At 46.0% G+C, this 17,859-nt stretch overlaps 1 protein-coding gene across 1 annotated transcript in view; it reads right to left on the reverse strand.

Moving 5' to 3' along the window:
• Window positions 1-17,859, reverse strand: part of ADAMTS12 (ADAM metallopeptidase with thrombospondin type 1 motif 12) — a 744,436-nt gene that overhangs the window by 154,281 nt on the left and 572,296 nt on the right. Inside the window, exon 19 of the mRNA XM_030193011.1 lies at window positions 12,539-13,687. Coding sequence (XP_030048871.1) covers window positions 12,539-13,687 — 1,149 coding nt within the window. The remainder of the gene's footprint in view (window positions 1-12,538; window positions 13,688-17,859) is intronic.

The following is a 17,859-nucleotide window of genomic DNA, read 5'->3' on the forward strand; positions in this document are numbered from 1 at the left end:
TCCGTAGATAGTTCAGAAAAAAGATAAGGAGGACACACCTAAAATACAGGGAGAAGATGAGAGCCACCTAATCAAAGGTAGCATGTCGGCACTAAAAACTGGCGTAAATGAAAAACATAATCTATTAATAGGAATACCAAGTAATTTAGTATGGTCATAATCACTACAATGAATTGAAATAGAATTAATTTTGAAAGTCTGATAAATCATATCATTCTTATTGGAAAAACGATATGCTAAATCATCAGCAGAAGGTTGTAGAATAGTTCTCAACAGTAATGCAAGTAGTCTTTCCTGTGCAGGAAACGGTTGATTTGCCAAATTAATGGCTATACACCAGTGGCGTACCAAGGGGGGGGGGGGGGCGGTCCGCCCCGGGTGCATGCCGCTGGGGGGGGGGGGTGCCGCGCGCCCGTCTGTTCCGGGGCAGAGGGAGCATGGAACAAGCGAAGCAGACAGGCTCGCGGCACCCCCCCAGCAGGTAAAAATGCAGCTGGGGGGGGAGTGTCCTTTCGCCGGGGGTTGGGGGGGTCGCGCTGCACCTGGTGGGGGGCGCATTGGCAATCCGCCCCGGGTGTCAGCTTCCCTAGGAACGCCACTGCTATACACTAACAATGCCATTAGCGTGCAGCCATTAACAAAAATTAGAGCATGAGCCCTTACTGTCACCTATTTCGTAAGCAGTACGGGCTCACTCACTAATATTGCGCTAATCAGTTAATGACAACACACTGATTAGCACAGAATTGCCCACTCTATGCCCCCTTAACATGCCCCCTCAGCCAAAAAATGTTTTTTAGCACTTGGGTAACATAGAGGGGCATAATCGAACAACACCGGCCAAATAGATGGCCGGCCATCTATTTGGCCGGCGCCGCAAAGGGCAGTCCCAAACCGTATTGTTGAAAAAGATGGCCGGCCATCTTTTGTTTCGATAATACGGTTGGGGCCGGCAAAATGTCAGAGATGGCTGGCATCGGTTTTCGCCGATAATGGAAACCGAAGCCGGTGATCTCAAACTCGGCCAAATACAAGGCATTTGGTCATGGGAGGAGCCAGCATTTGTAATGCACTGGTCCCCCTGACATGCCAGGAAACCCACCGGGCACCCTAGGGGGCACTTCTAAAAATTAAAAAAATAAATAAAAATTGCTCCCGGGGGCATAGCTCCCTTATCTTGGGTGCTGAGCCCCCCCAAAACCCACTCCTCACAATTGTACACCATTACCATAGCCCTTATGGGTGAAGGGGGCACCTAGATGTGGGTACAGTAGGTTTTGGGGGGGTGTGGAGGGCTTAACATTTACCACCACAAGTGTAACAGGTAGGGGGGATGGGCCTGGGTCCACCTGCCTGAAGTGCATTGCACCCACTAAATACTGCTCCAGGGACCTGCATATTGCTGTCAGGGAGCTGGGTATGACATTTGAGGCTGGCATAGAGGCTGGCAAAAAAAATATATTTTTTTTTTAGGGTGGGAGGGGGTTGGTGACCACTGGGGGAGTAAGGGGAGGTCATCCCCGATTCCCTCCAGTTGTCATTTGTTCAGTTGGGGCACCTTTTTGAAGCTTGGTCGTGAAAAAAAAGGGACCAAGTGAAGCCGGAGAAATGCTCGTCAAGTCCGGCTTTTTTCCATTATCGGGCGAAGCCGACCATCTCAAAGCATGCCCCCGTCCCACCCCGTCCCGCCTTCGCTACCCTACCGAAACACCGCCTTGAAGTTTGGCCGGCTCCGCAACGGAAAGCAGTTGACGCCGGCCAAAATTGGCTTTCGATTATACCGATTTGGCTGGCTTTAGGAGATCACCGGCCATCTCCCGATTTGTGTCAGAAGGTGGCCGGCGATCTCTTTCAAAAATAAGCTGGATATGTACATTTGAAATGTACACAGGACAGCTCAGTACGTCCCATGGTAAGCTCTTTTAAGCTGCGGTAAGCACAAGTTAGTGCTTATCACAGCTTATTAAAAGGACCCCTTATCCTTTTGTCTACCTATGATTGATTATCTTTCAAACATTATAACTTTGTTTAATTTTGTAAATATTTCTTCATTTCTTTAATATTTGAAAAAATTTAATATATTTCACGTTTTTAGTGTTAAACACATAGGACTAGATTCTTTATATGGCGCTTGAAAAATTGGCTCTGAAAATATATTCACCTAGGCGTATTCTGTAAACCATGTCTAGATTTAGGCGTGATTTTTAGAATATGCCTAGCCAGTTTTAAAGAATATGCCTAGCAACTTGAGGGGGTCCTTTTACTAAGGTGCACTGAAAAATGGCCTGCGCTGGTGTAAGCGCGTGTATTTCACGTGTGCAGGTCCATTTTTCAGCACACCTGCAAAAAAGGCCTTTATTTTGGCTGAAAATGGATATGCGGCAAAATTGGCATGCATCCATTTTGGGCCTGAGACCTTACTGCCACTCATTGACTTAGCGGTATGGTCTCATGTGATAACTGGGTGGTAAACGTCAGCATGCGTACACTGCCAATTAGTGCCACATGGTAGAAAATAAAAATTATTTTCTGCTGCACATATTAGACATGCATAAAAATTAGAATTACCGCCCGGGGTGTGCCTTAGTAAAAGGGCCCCTGTGTGTGCTAATTAATGCCAATTACTATCAATAATTGCTTAAGTGACAATTATTGGCACTGATTGGCTTGTTAAGTAGTTAAATTGCATGCACAAATCCAGAATATAACCGGATTTGTGTACACAATTTTGGTCGCGCTATTTAGAATCTGGGTGGTATTGTCCCTTATGTCTTTTATTAATTGTGTTATTTTATTGTTGTTGAGTCAATTATGTTGGGATTGGAAGTACAACTACTTTTGGTCAGTCAGCCAAATGTTCTGACCTGGTTTTACAGCCTGCTTCACTGACACAGACTACTCAGTAATTACTGTGGATTCTTTTGGATTAATATTAGGTAAATGAGACTTTTGTTAGAGGTTCATTATTGTTTAATATACAAAATGATTAAGCTATATAACTGAAAAGAAACAATACCTATAAACAATCATTACATCACTGGTCCCTATATCTAAGCAATGCTAGGAGTTTCTAGACCAGGAAAAACAATATACATTGTGAGGAATGGGTAGATAAACAGAAGGGGAAAGGGAGAAAGGGGGCCCTCCTTCCATATAGGAAGCTCAAAAGGAGCGAGGGGGACTACAGAGACTACAAGTCCCAGAAGCCTGAGTTGAGTAGGAAACAGGAGGAGGAGGACTTTCCTGCCCGGAGAAAGAGGGAGGAGGAGGCTGATTGGGAAATGAAGTCTGAGGAGGGGAATGAGGCACACCTGCTGGGGGAGGGAGTGAACGAGCATATGGACTGGCAAGCAGCAGGAGGGGAGGAGGAGCCTGAGGAGATGGACTTAACAGCTTTTGCTCGTAGCAGGAGAGGGGCTAAAGAAAAGTAAGTCCAGGGGAAAACTGTATGAATTCCAGACCTGTGTGGGTGGTTGTCAGGAAGCAGTGCTGACAAATGAGGGAGGTGGGTCCCTAGGGTAGCAAGTAGGAATTGCTAGCCCAAGGAGTGGATTCATATAGTAGAGGAAAAGCTTTGATCTGAAGAACATTTGAACTGGCAAGTGGATCTTGGTATTAGAATTCTACAGGAGGAGGGGGGGAGGGAAAGAGACTGAAGGGGCCTGTGCTCAGAACAGGACTAGTAGAGAAGCATTTGGCCTCCTAACCTGGGCTGGAGAGGGTCAGGGAGTAAATAAACTCGGTGGCTTATCTTAACTCCCCCCGAATACGGGGGCTGCTCTAAGTAGAGGCAGGACTATCCCTAAGGGAAAGCCCAGGGGACAGAAGGGAGATCTCTGGGCTTCACAAAGAGAAATATCCTGTTTTGGTAGTAGGGTGGGCCTGGAACTAATTGGCTTACTGTTGACTAGAGTGGACTTAGTCGCAGAAGCAGGAGTAGTGGTGGGATACTGACAAGAAGGAGCTTGCAGCAATAATAGAAGTAGGAGGATTAGCCCCAATTGGGCGGGCGAAGAAGGACAGCACGGAGGGGTGTCTAAGGGAGAGTGGACAGCACGGAGAGGTGCAAGCTGACAAATGGTGGCAGTGGTGGGATCCTGAATCGAGCCCCATGTTCCAGTGAGCCGAAGGCGGACGTGGAGGAGAGATCCAAGCAGGAAAGCTGGGGAGCTGAAACCCGCAGGCGGAAAACCCTCCAGCTTCTGGTGAGCATATCGGGAGCTGGGAGGGGTTGGAGGGAGAAGTAAGAGTGTTGTGAAAAGGCCACACTTGGTGTTTTTTCTCTCCTTTTTCCTTGTAGGTGGAGGGTCCAGGTAGTCGGGATGGATCCGAAGGAGATGTTCGCCTTTATGACCCATCAGTTCCAAAAGCAGCAAGAAATGGCACATAAGCTTATGGAGGAGTCGTTGGCGGCTTCCAGAGCTCAGCAACAACCCCTGTTGGACCTCTTTCAGGAACTCCTAAGAGGCGGCGGCAGAGGGCAGGTGCCTGGCGATGGCGGTGCTAATGGACGGGGCGAGGGACCTCCTGGACTGGTAGGGCATGTGGGGGTGAACTGGCTTCCGTGGGGAAAGTTGACGGAAGCAGATAACATTGAAGATTATCTGGGAGCCTTTGAGAGGGTGGCGGTAGCAGCGGGGTGGCCGCAGGAGCAATGGACGATAAGACTAGCTCCTGCTCTGTCTGGGGAGGCTTTAGCTGCCTTTCGGGCCCTACCTACGGGACACATAACAGACTATACCAGGCTGAAAGCAGCTATTTTGGACAGGTTTGGACTAAGTAAACATGCGTACAGGAGGAGGTTTCGGGAGTTCAAGTGGGTAGAAGGGGAAACGCCTAGGGTGCTGGCTCAGAAATTAAGTGATTTGGCTGGGAAATGGCTAGAGCCAGAACGAAGGGCAATGCAACAGATAATGGAAGATCTAGTTCTGGAACAGTTCTTGGAGTCCTTGCCAAGGGGGCTGCAAGTAGATTTGATTAAGCGGGGCTGCGGAACCCTGGAGGAAGCAATTCAGAGCATGGAGTGCTTCCTAGAATCGCAGCATTGTGCCCGCAAAGGGACACAGCCGGGGGGTGGTCTGGGTAGTCCTAAGGGGAGCAAGGCTCCGGAAGGAAAGGCTATGAGGAGCTGGGAGGGGGGAAAGGGGGAGGAGAGAATGTGTTATCGGTGTGGGAGGAAGGGCCATGTGCGGAGGGACTGTGTGGTTAAATTGCAATTGGTGGCCGGAGGGAGGGGGGGGGGGGGTCAGGCAGGAGTTCTGCCAACCAGTGGAGGTGATGGGGGTGGAGGTGGTAGGCCTGTTGGACTCCGGCGCGGATCAAACCATGATGGCCCAGTCCTTGTGGGAACAGATCAGGGTGAAAGGGGCTGGAAGGGTGGGAAGGAGGCAGCAGGAGGTCACTATACAGTGTGTACATGGGGCTTCTAGTAGATACCCGCTGCGGCAGGTGAGGATAGTAGGACCGTTGGGAGCTCATTGGGTCTGGGTGGCGGTGCTGCCCAGGCTGCCTCAAACCCTTATCTTGGGAAGGGACTGGCCCCCATTCTCACAGTATTTAAGGGAGAGAGAAGGCTTAGTAGTTACTCGGTCGCAGCAGAAGGGGGGGGGAGGGGCAGGAGCAGACTTTAGCGGGTATATTCCCTTTCCAGATGGAGGTATTGGGGGACCCAGGGAAAACCAGAGATACCGGGGGGCATAAGAAGGCAGTTCAGCGGCAGAGAGCTCTAGCTATGAAGGAGCTGGAGCAGGAGACTAACTTCCCAGATGAGGCAGGGGAGGTAAAGGAACAATTCCCTTCTTTTGAGAGGGAGCAGCAGGCAGACCCCACTCTGCAGTATGCCTGGGAGCGAGCAAGGGAGGGGGCCAGAGGAGCTCAGGGCCCGGGTTTTGTGATTGATAAGGGACTTCTTTTCCGGGAAAATGCTGGGCAGGGAAGGGAGGACGGTAGGAGACAGTTAGTGGTGCCCCGGGGGTTTCGGGGTCTACTGTTACGGCTGGCTCATGATCACCCTTTGGGGGGACATAAAGGAGCCCAGAATACTGCCTCCCAGTTGTTAAGACGCTTTTATTGGCCCGGTATATATAAAGAAGTGGGAAATTATTGTGAGTCATGTCCTTTATGCCAGAAGGTATCCGAACAGAGTCCGGGGAGGGTCCCTTTGCATCCATTGCCCCGGATAGGGACTCCGCTGGGGCGGATCGCAATGGATGTAATTGGACCTATTCAAAAATCTACCCGGGGGTTCGCTTACATTTTAGTGATTATGGATATGGCTACGCGATTCCCGTGGGCGGTTCCTTTACGCAGCATATCGGCCAAAGTTATTGCTGCGGAACTGATTCACATTTTTTGTGAAGTGGGGTTTCCTCGGGAGGTGCTTACTGATAGGGGGTCCAATTTTAGATCACGGGCACTAGCCCAGGTATGGGAGGCCTTCGGCATTGTCCACATTTGCACTTCGGCGTATCACCCTCAAACAAATGGACTGGTAGAAAGATTTAATAAGACCTTGAAGACATTGCTTAGGAAGGGACTGGGCCCTAGCTTAGAGAAATGGGATCAGTTACTACCCTTTGTCCTTTATGTAACGAGGGAGTGTGTCCAGGCCTCTCTAGGGGTGTCCCCATTCGAGTTGTTCTTTGGGCGAGCTCCCCGGGGAGTCTTAGACATAGTGAAGGAGAGGTGGGTACCCCCGGAGCTAGAAGATAGCACCGTGGTAGCTTACCTACACGATCTAAAGGAACGCCTGAGGCGGTTGGGGGCCTACTCTAGAGAGAAATTGCAGGCGGCCCAGCAATATCAGAAAGCTTCATATGACAAAAAAAACTCAAGAAAGGGAGGTTGGAATAGGGGATAAAGTGCTGATTATGGTCTCGGATAATCCTCACAAATTTAGTGGTAACTGGAGAGGACCGATGACGGTAATCAGACGATTGGGGCCGGTTACTTATGAGGTGAGGAATGAGCAGGGAAGGAAACAGACTTATCATGTCAATTTAATCAAACCCTGGCATGTCAGAGAAGTATGTTGGGCCACTGCAGAGGACTTAGTGGAGGAGGATCTAGGTCCCCAGATATCTGAGATGAATGCCAAGGGGGAGGTGCGAGTAGGAGCGGAGTTAGACGGACACCAAAAGGAGCAAATAAAGGCTCTTTTGGGGGAATTTACGGATGTGCTGACTCCTTACCCAGGGGAAACGCATTTGATTGTACATGATATCATTACCGGGGAAGGGAAGGTGATAAGGCAGAGGCCACATAGGTTGTCTCCCAGAAAGCAGCAGGAGGTGAATAGGCAGGTCAGAGAGATGTTGAAGTTGGGAGTGATTGAGGAGTCACATAGCCCCTGGGCAAGCCCGGTCGTGCTCGTGCCCAAAACGGACGGAACATGGCGCCTTTGTATGGATTTCCGTCAGATTAATGCCCTCTCGGCGCCGGATGCGTATCCGATGCCGAGAATAGAGGAATTGCTGGATAGACTAGGGGCAGCCCGGTATTTGTCAACACTTGACATGACAAAAGGCTATTGGCAAATTCCGCTCTCGGCTGAAGCCAGGCCAAAAACAGCATTTTGTACTCCTCTCGGCCTGTTTCAGTTCAAACGGATGCCATTTGGTTTGAATTCGGCTGCAGCGTCCTGCCAACGCCTGTTAGATCAGGTGTTGAGACCGCACCAAGCTTATGCAGCAGCCTATCTAGATGATGTCATCATTCATAGTCAGGACTGGGAGTCGCATCTGTTTCAGGTGGGGGAGGTCTTGAAGGCTTTCAGGGAAGCCGGGCTTACTCTTAATCCCCAGAAATGTTATTTGGCTCAGAGGGAGGTGAAGTATTTGGGCTATAAAGTAGGGAACGGACAGATAAGGCCGTTACAGGGGAAAGTGGAAAGTATTCAACTGTTTCCGCGACCAGAGTCCAAGAAACTGTTGAGGGGATTTTTGGGGCTAGTGGGGTATTATCGAAGATTCATTCCTCACTTCGCTACCTTGGCCGCTCCCTTGACGGAAATGTTAAAAAAAGACAGGCCCCATCGGTTAAGGTGGGGAGAAGCAGAGCAGGGAGCATTTGTGGCCCTTCGGCAAGCTCTATGTGAGGAACCAGTGCTTAGGGCAGTAGATTTCGATAGGGAATTTATCCTGCACACTGATGCTTCGGGTACCGGGTTGGGGGCGGTGCTCTCGCAAGCGTATGGGGAGGAGGAACACCCAGTGTTATATTTAAGCAGAAAGTTGCTCCCCCATGAAACAAAGTATGCAACCATTGAGAGGGAATGTCTGGCAGTAAAATGGGCCATACAGAAATGTCAGTTCTACCTGGATGGGAGGCCATTCAAATTGTTTACTGACCATGCTCCTTTAAAGTGGTTAGCACAAATGAAGGATAGCAATGCGAGACTGACGAGGTGGTATCTAGCCTTACAGCCCTTTCAGTATCGCATTGAGCACAGGGCAGGGAAGTTGCTGCCCCATGTAGATGTTCTGAGTAGGATTGCTAGCCCTGAAGGAGAAAGTAGGAGGAGGCAGAGGGCTAGCAATCACTTAAAGGGGGGGGTATGTGAGGAATGGGTAGATAAACAGAAGGGGAAAGGGAGAAAGGGGGCCCTCCTTCCATATAGGAAGCTCAAAAGGAGCGAGGGGGACTACAGAGACTACAAGTCCCAGAAGCCTGAGTTGAGTAGGAAACAGGAGGAGGAGGACTTTCCTGCCCGGAGAAAGAGGGAGGAGGAGGCTGATTGGGAAATGAAGTCTGAGGAGGGGAATGAGGCACACCTGCTGGGGGAGGGAGTGAACGAGCATATGGACTGGCAAGCAGCAGGAGGGGAGGAGGAGCCTGAGGAGATGGACTTAACAGCTTTTGCTCGTAGCAGGAGAGGGGCTAAAGAAAAGTAAGTCCAGGGGAAAACTGTATGAATTCCAGACCTGTGTGGGTGGTTGTCAGGAAGCAGTGCTGACAAATGAGGGAGGTGGGTCCCTAGGGTAGCAAGTAGGAATTGCTAGCCCAAGGAGTGGATTCATATAGTAGAGGAAAAGCTTTGATCTGAAGAACATTTGAACTGGAAAGTGGATCTTGGTATTAGAATTCTACAGGAGGAGGGGGGGAGGGAAAGAGACTGAAGGGGCCTGTGCTCAGAACAGGACTAGTAGAGAAGCATTTGGCCTCCTAACCTGGGCTGGAGAGGGTCAGGGAGTAAATAAACTCGGTGGCTTATCTTAACTCCCCCCGAATACGGGGGCTGCTCTAAGTAGAGGCAGGACTATCCCTAAGGGAAAGCCCAGGGGACAGAAGGGAGATCTCTGGGCTTCACAAAGAGAAATATCCTGTTTTGGTAGTAGGGTGGGCCTGGAACTAATTGGCTTACTGTTGACTAGAGTGGACTTAGTCGCAGAAGCAGGAGTAGTGGTGGGATACTGACAAGAAGGAGCTTGCAGCAATAATAGAAGTAGGAGGATTAGCCCCAATTGGGCGGGCGAAGAAGGACAGCACGGAGGGGTGTCTAAGGGAGAGTGGACAGCACGGAGAGGTGCAAGCTGACAACATACACTATGCATACATCGCTGGTCCTTACATCATCCAAACTCTTATCATCAGCAGGGGGGGGGGCACCTGTTCACAGTGAAAGCCAGGAGTTTCTTGACCAGGAAATATGGTTCTCTGCGCAATATGTATGTTACTCGCAGATGAGCTCCCAAAAAACTCCCTTTTTTATTAGGCTTAGAATTCATATTCAGAGCTAAGGAAAATTACAGAATGTTTGAGAATTTCTCTGTTTAGGTGAACAAGCCATACTGTGGGAATGTGGTCACATGTTTCTCAGTCCAGGTGGCCAGTCTGATCTCGAAACAGGCTCCACCTCCCTCTTCACATACCCAAATTAATTAGAGCTGTGTCTTATCTTCTTTTTCACACAATACAGAATTACTTCTAATCAAAAATACAGGCCCCGAGTGCACTTGTTGGTCAAGGCAGAGTTGAAAAACAATCTTTAAAATCTTCCACTGCACCTACAAAGGCATAGACTGATTTACACCTTCCTTTCCAGGTGCACTCTATAGAAATCCACGGCTGAACCCGCCTGCAGTGAGGAGTTTCTCTGCCCCCTTCCCTTGTCTTCTCAGCATATGTGAAGCAAGACAGCAGGAAAGAGATGTTATGTTTAAATCATTTTTATTGAACAGCAGAATTGGACTCAAGTGTTTATACAGTTATACAGGTAGAACATCCAAATCATAAAACATTTAGAGTCTAGTCAAAAACCAGGTATACCATGAGGAACTTTCTCTTAACACCCTTCCCCAACTCCCCCTTTTCCCCACCCTGACATGCTCTGACAGAATTAAAAGTTCAAAATATAACTTCTGCCTCTAGAAGGCAAGGTGAGCCATAGCGGCTCCCATATGTTCCGAAATCAAGAACCCGGTACACTGTCTAGTTTCACCACTCCACACCTATCCAGCCTCATTTGGTATATTAACTGTGATCACTGCCAACTCCAGGCTCCGCCCTTTCTGCCTCGCCTCACCCCATGCCTGGAATAAACTCCCTGAGCCCATACGCCAGGCCCCCTCCCTGCCCATCTTCAAAGCCTTGCTCAAAGCCCACCTCTTCAATGTCACCTTTGGCACCTAACCACCATACCTCTATTCAGGAAATCTGGACTGCCCCCACTTGACACTTGACATTTCGCCTATTAGATTGTAAGCTCTTTTGAGCAGGGACTGTCCTTTTGTTAAACTGTACAGCACTGCGTAACCCTAGCAGTGCTCTAGAAATGTTAAGTAGTAGTAGTAGTAGTAGTAGTAATCTCCACACTGTCAAGGAGAGTCCTGTGTCAGACTGCCAAGAAACAGGATGGCACTGATCCCAAAAAATATAGCCATCCGTATAAAGCCCTTGAAGTCCTGAGGTGGGACAGATGTGTAAGTATAGCTAGTAAAGAGAAGCAATGGATCATACACTAGTGTGCAACTCCATAATGCATCCACCGCCTTTAGCAGTCCTTTCCAAAATCCTTGAACCATGGGGCAAGACCAAAACATGTGCCCCAGAGTAGACAACCCCCCCTGCACTTCTTACAGGATCCATTCTTAGATAGCCTTGCTCTAAATGCCCGATGAGGGGAGACATACATTCTTAATAGAAATTTATATAACTTTTCTCTCTGTAGAATCGTCAAACGTTGTGAATACAAGTGTTTTATATCATTTTTGCACAAATCAGGTGTCACCTCTGTATATTCCTTCCTATACTAGGCCTGTAATATGGCCCAGTTAGCCCTCAGTTTTCCTAGCCTTGCTGTTTTCAGCATATTTTTAGTCTCTTTCTGCAGCTGCATGTAACCTACAGTGCTTTCTCAGGAGATGGGGAGTACATGTTACATGTCAAGGTGACAGGAGGAACTGAGGCTATGTAGTCCATATATGGCAGATATAATTGGATATAACCTTGGTGGTGATAAAAGACTGAGGACTCTGCAAGCCCAAGATGTTCCAATGGAAATATGTGTGCAGAGAGGAAGGACACCAGTGTCTTATAATATTTATTATTTGCTTGCTACATGGCTATTTGCACGCTGTGAGCACGCTGTACTGATAAGGAATTAGCTAATTGCCACAAAGTGTGCATGTGCACACAAGAGGAGAGGATGATACAATGTAGGAAATTGCCATATATGTATACATATAAAAAAATAACAGAATATTACAGGAAAATCCATATATGCCCATAAGTTAGTTTAGGAGAAATCACATGATTTGGGAGAAAGAAAACTTACAACAGTATATATGTGATGACTAAGAAAGTTTTTGCTGCACAGTTTTGTTATTCAGTCTTTGCGTCTGGCTTTTCTGGGTGTCAACCTGCTCCAGAGAGAACAATTATTTTGTATTGGCTTATTGAGATACCAATAAAGATTTTTACTGGTTGCGCCTATATCTAGGCTTATATAGGAGTTCTTCACTCTACATCGCCATTGTATATTCTGACAGGCGAGTTTGGTTGTAAAGATCTCCGTTTACTTTCGGAGACATTGGACACATATATAATTTTAAACAAATTATATCCAGACCCTGACCCCTGAGGCAGGCGTTGTTTAACACTGAAACACGGCCTTTGTCAGGTCACTTGTCAATAAAATACTGTTGTCTCAATCTTGAAGGCCCAGTGTTGCTTTTTTTGTTAGTTGTTACAGAATACGCTTGGATTTTGGCACAGAATGCTAGGCGCTCTATATAGTATCCAGGGGTAACTGTGTAGACACCCATAATATTACTAAGGGTGTCTACACGGTGCATGCTTTTAGTGTGCACTAGAAACATTAGGTTACCTTTGTAAAAGGAGCCCTAAATGAACATGCCACATACTAAGAAATATTGACTTTTATCATATTTCCATACACTTCCTGTTCAGAGAGTAGAATTCCTTTCAAATTTATGGTGAAACTTACAAAATGTACCCACATTCTCTATTTTCCTTTTAGCATACATTGTAGTTGTCAGTTAAATTTGTTTTAATCAATACAGAGTTATAGTTTTCTTACCTCACTCCAGTTCCCTGTTATCCAGTAAGCTGATCTTGTCACATTATTAGACAGACCTGGTGGATTATCATACTCCATTGAGTTTGATGAAATATTGTGAGAATGATGAGTGTGGTTTCTTGGGCTAAGTTCAGGAATGTGAGGCTCTGAGTCCTGGAGATCAGTCATTTTATCACTCCCAGGTAGTCTCACATAGCTGTCGTTTAATAATTTTCTGTCCTTTTCTTGAAGGGTAGGTTGTTTGGTAACAGGCTTTTCTGTAACTCCAGCTTCTATGAGTGGCTCTGTGACTTGCATATTAATAATCTGAGGATTTGTTGTTGTATTTGAAGTAAGTAATCTTCCTGAAGATGTGGTAAATGAAAACAAAGACTGATCTTGGGGAAATGTAGGCCACAAAGTGTTGTTGTTTTCACTAGTAAAAGATTTCTCCTTATATTTTGTAGTGCTGAACTTGACTACGTATTTATTTTTGGTAGTAGGGTAACTGTCTTGCAGATTAGTGTCTGTTGAACCATTGGTGTTCTTATTACTGGTATCTGTACCTGAGTTTTCAGTGAAATAACCATAGCTTAGGGTTACTTCCAAAGTTCTTTGATTCTCGGTAAATGTAACGTTTGGGTCACTTGTTGATACATCCATAAGATGTAGGTCTGTAGTATTTCCTGATTCTAAGTTAAAAGCAGTTTTGGTTTTGTTGGGAGTTGTGATATCTTTCTCTATTGAGGTGTTTCCAATCAACACGTTAAACTTGTCATCATTATTTAAATAGGTAGAATCAGTCTGTAATGCCCTTTCTTTTTTGTCATCTTTTCCAGGTGGTTGTAGAGAGCTGAAGCTTGTAAATGAACAGATAGTTGTGATGGAAGATTCTGGCAGCTTTGTTGTGGTCAGTACTTCTGGGTTGACTTTTGGCATCCGTGTTCTGCCATATGGTCCTCTTTTGGGGACTGGTACAGTTTTTCGAGGAATCGTTTTTCCTCTTTTAGTTTCTATTTGAGGTGGCAGTGATTTTGTCCTGAAAGGGCACTGCTGGAGACCACATAAAGCTTTACTATTTGGCTTTTTGGAGCCATCACACGGTTCACCCTTGTTTTTGGTACATGTGACATTGCGGCTGCGTAACCCACCACCACATGTGACTGTGCACTGCAAAATAAATAGAAACAATTCAGTCTAATTTCAACGTGTTGTTTCTGATTGCAACTGCACATGCGATGAAGCAGTCTAAGCTTCCAGAAAGAATTTTGTTTCACAGAAATTTATTCAAATAGTGGCATTTCAAAGTGATTAACTTTAATGCTAACCTAATGATGTGAAAGTAAAGTCGAATTTTATTTATTTTATATGTAAAAATAATCAAGACACTCAGACCAACTTAACAATGACAAACATTCTCATGTCACATTTTACAACCATCTTGAAGGGCTGATGCGGAAATGTGCAGAAAAAGCAGTGAAATAATGCATGATTTGGGCAGTTTATTTGGATTTATTACCCACCTGTTCTAATTAATTAGTGCACGGCAATGTAGATGCATTAACTGATTAGCACAGAAACACCCATTCTCCACAGGATTTTTGCCATACCTTAATATTGTTAGGTTTGCATGAAATGAAATAGGTAAATGTGTGCAAAAATAGCAACATCTTTGCATGGTACAGTGCAGTAAATGAAATAAAACAAGGAAAGTAATGCATGGGTCTGAGAAGGCACAATATTTGTCCTAAGTGTAACATTTAGGTGAAGACTTTATTTTCAAGTGCATGAGCTGGTACTTACTATTGGCACCTTTTCTGTGTCTGCTAAAATTGCCCCAAGGTCCCCAAGAAGTGATATCAGCATCACTATGAGAAGGCATGCTTCCCTTCAAAAATGACTTGCCAACCCAACTTCAGGTTGTTACCTCTAACCTCTTTGCTTGTTGGGTCCAGTCCTACTTCTGCTTTCTCCGGTGACCAACACAGTGAAAACATCCTCTTTTCGAACCATGGGGCATTTTGTATATAGGGAGCCCTGTGTGTTTCTATTATCAGCTGTTTGAATTGCATGAGACTATCTAGCTTATTTTCGAAAGGGAAGGACGCCCATCTTCCGACACAAATCGGGAGATGGGTGTCCTTCTCCTGAGGTCGCCCAAATTGGCATAATCGAAAGCCGATTTTTGCATCCTCAACTGCTTTCTGTTGCGGGGACGAGCAAAGTTCATGGGGGCGTGTCGGTAGTGTACCGAACGTGGGACGGGGGCGTGGTTAAGAGATGGACGTCCTCGGCCAATAATGGAAAAAAGAAGGGCATCCCTCACGAGCATTTGGTCGACGTTACTTGGTCCCTTTTTTTTCACGACCAAGCCTCAAAAAGGTGCCCGAACTAACCAGATGACCACCAGAGGGAATCGGAGATCACCTCCCCTTACTCCCCCAGTGGTCACCAACCCCCTCCCACCCTAAAAAAATTTTTAAAACATTTTTTCCAGCCTCTATGCCAGCCTCAAATGTCATACCCAGCTCCATCACAGCAGTGTGCAGGTCCCTGGAGCAGTTTTTAGTGGGTGCAGTGCACTTCAGGCAGGTGGACCCAGGCTCATCCCCCCCACACCTGTTACACTTGTGGTTGTAAATGTGAGCCCTCCAAAACTCACCCAAAACCCACTGTACCCACATGTAGGTGACCCCTTCATCCCTAAGAGATATGGTAGTGGTATACAGTTGTGGTGAGTGGTTTTAGGGGGGGTTGGGGGGCTCAGCACTGAAGGTAAGGGAGCTATGCACCTGGGAGCAATTTGTGAAGTCCACTGCAGTGCCCCCTAGGGTGCCTGGTTGATGTCCTGGCATGTGAAGAGCACCAGTGCACTACGAATGCTGGCTCCTCCCACGACCAAAGGGCTTGGATTTGGTCATTTTTGAGATGGGCGTCCTCGGTTTCCATTATGGCCGAAAACCGTGGACGACCATCTCTAAGGTCGACCATCTCAACATTTAGGTCGACCATCTCTAAGGTTGACCTAAATGTTGAGATTTGGGCGTCCCCAACCGTTTTATCGAACCGAAAGATGGATGTCCATCTTGTTTCGATAGTACGGGTTTCCCTGCCCCTTCGCCGGAACGTCCTTAGAGATGGATGCCCTTAGAGATGGTCGCCCTCTTTGATTATGCCCCTCAACAAGGTTCAAACAGTTGAGGTCTGAACCATTCAGGGCTTTGTACATACAGAATGCCCCGTACATATAGAATGTTTCCATTGCCCTTGCTCCAGAAGGGAGGATATTATAACAGGAGCAACAAGCAAAGGGGTTAGAGGTAACAGCCTGAGAAAACAGCGGAAAGGTAACTGGGAGGGGTGGGGGAAGAAAGCACAACTTGGGGATGCCAAGGGGAGTATGAATACAGATTGCGTGAAAGAAGGGAGAGGGAAAGCAGAGGATGAACGGGACTCAAGAATTGGAGATTGGGAACTTGGTGACAACAGGGTGTTGAAGGGGAGAGGAAGCACTCTGGGATTGGGGATGACTGATAAAGTAGGAATACGGGACACAGCAAGGATCTGGAGACTAAGCAGATATATGGGATCTTGGCAGTTGGGTGGGTATGAGAGGATGGGTGCATTGTATTAAATGGGTTGAGATTATGGGCCTTCCTATCATATTAAGGCGAAGGTAAAGTAGTGAGGAGCCACAGTACAGGTTCCTGCTACTGTCATTCCATGGCTGGTAGAAATTGGGAATCCTTTCCAGCCACACTGTTCTGCTTGGCAGTTCTGCTGTCTCTTTGATTTGCAGGGCTGAAAAACATATTTTTTTACACACACTAGGTACACTAGGCAACCATCTAGTTTGCCTTGTGGTATAACCAGCCCTAATCCATTATGTGCAATTGACATTGGCATACTGTATTTATCCATGCCGCTATGCTTTGAGTCTGGCTTTGAGGATCTCATTAACTGCAGCTTACTAGATGTAATAGAAAGATATTGGACAATGCATTTACTATGCAAAAATACATATGTTATTAAACTTTAATACATTGGTCCCTTAAATTATTGATTATTATGAATTCATCTTTAAAAGTTTCTAACTTTGTGCTAGTCTTCACTCCTGGGGCTGCAAACATTATGTTGAAACTAATAACTATACATCAAAGAAGAAGCAACATCCATTTACAATTCATTAGTGTAAAATCTCTTCTTAGAAAAACTAAATTAGGACATGAATATATTCTTCACAAAGCAATTATTATTTATTTATGAAGCACTTAAAGCCATAATGGACCATTTTAATTAGAACAAAACTTGCATGATTTCATGCACGCCTGTTTCATGGGCTTTTTTTTTAATTGATGGATTGTTTTGTGGCAGAGAGGATTATACTAAGTTTATCTCTTCACAAATAGGTATTTGGCTCATACAACACTACAGAAGATTCCAGAATTAAGAATTTTTTATCTGATAACTTTACAAGAAAGAGGAATGGACAGAACAGAATCTATTTACTTTGGATTTAGTGCACACCTTTTTAAGTAGTAGCTCATGGTGAATTAAATTAAGATTCACCACGTATTTCCCTCTCCCCAGAGGGCTTACAGTTCTATAAATAGGCTAAAAATAGGAGGGAAAACCACACGCTTTCACAAAAAGACAGCAAAAGACATAGAAGTGACAAAAAAAACAACAAATGTGTTCCAGGATGGGATTAAATAAGGATTTATTGGCACACACACACAGTCCCAAATAAAATTGCACAAGCTTTGTAGAAACACATACACTTTGTAGATGGACCCAACATGGGCCATATTTTGGTCATCAAACCTTCATCAGGAGTCCTGTAAATTGGTATACACTCCAACCCAAAAATGGAACAGTGCTTTAATCAAACCTCAGATTCTCAATGATGCCATCGGATGGTTGAGAGACTTGGAATCGTTGCCTTACGCTTGTATATTGGTATTTGTATACTTTTTGTGGTTTGATGAACGCACTGTTCAATTTTGGGTTGGATTATATACCAATTTACAGGACTCCTGATGAAGGCTTGATGGCTGAAAACACGGATAGTGTTGGGTCCACCCACAAACCATGGACCAAATTCTATATATGGCGCTGTATAAATCGGCACAGAAAAAAATATACCTAGGCGTATTCTATAAACTACACCTAAAAACTTAGGCATGGTTTATAGACTGCCCCTAGCATCAGTTCATGCAACTAAATTTAGTCCCAGTTATTTATAACAAATAAAATTTGGTGTAAATTCCAGCGACTAAGTCAGGTGCGGAGTGGGTGTATTCTATATCAGCGTGCATAGATTTTAGAATGCCCATGACCCA

This window comes from Microcaecilia unicolor, chromosome 2 (assembly GCF_901765095.1).
Source record: "Microcaecilia unicolor chromosome 2, aMicUni1.1, whole genome shotgun sequence".
Lineage (NCBI taxonomy): Eukaryota > Metazoa > Chordata > Amphibia > Gymnophiona > Siphonopidae > Microcaecilia > Microcaecilia unicolor.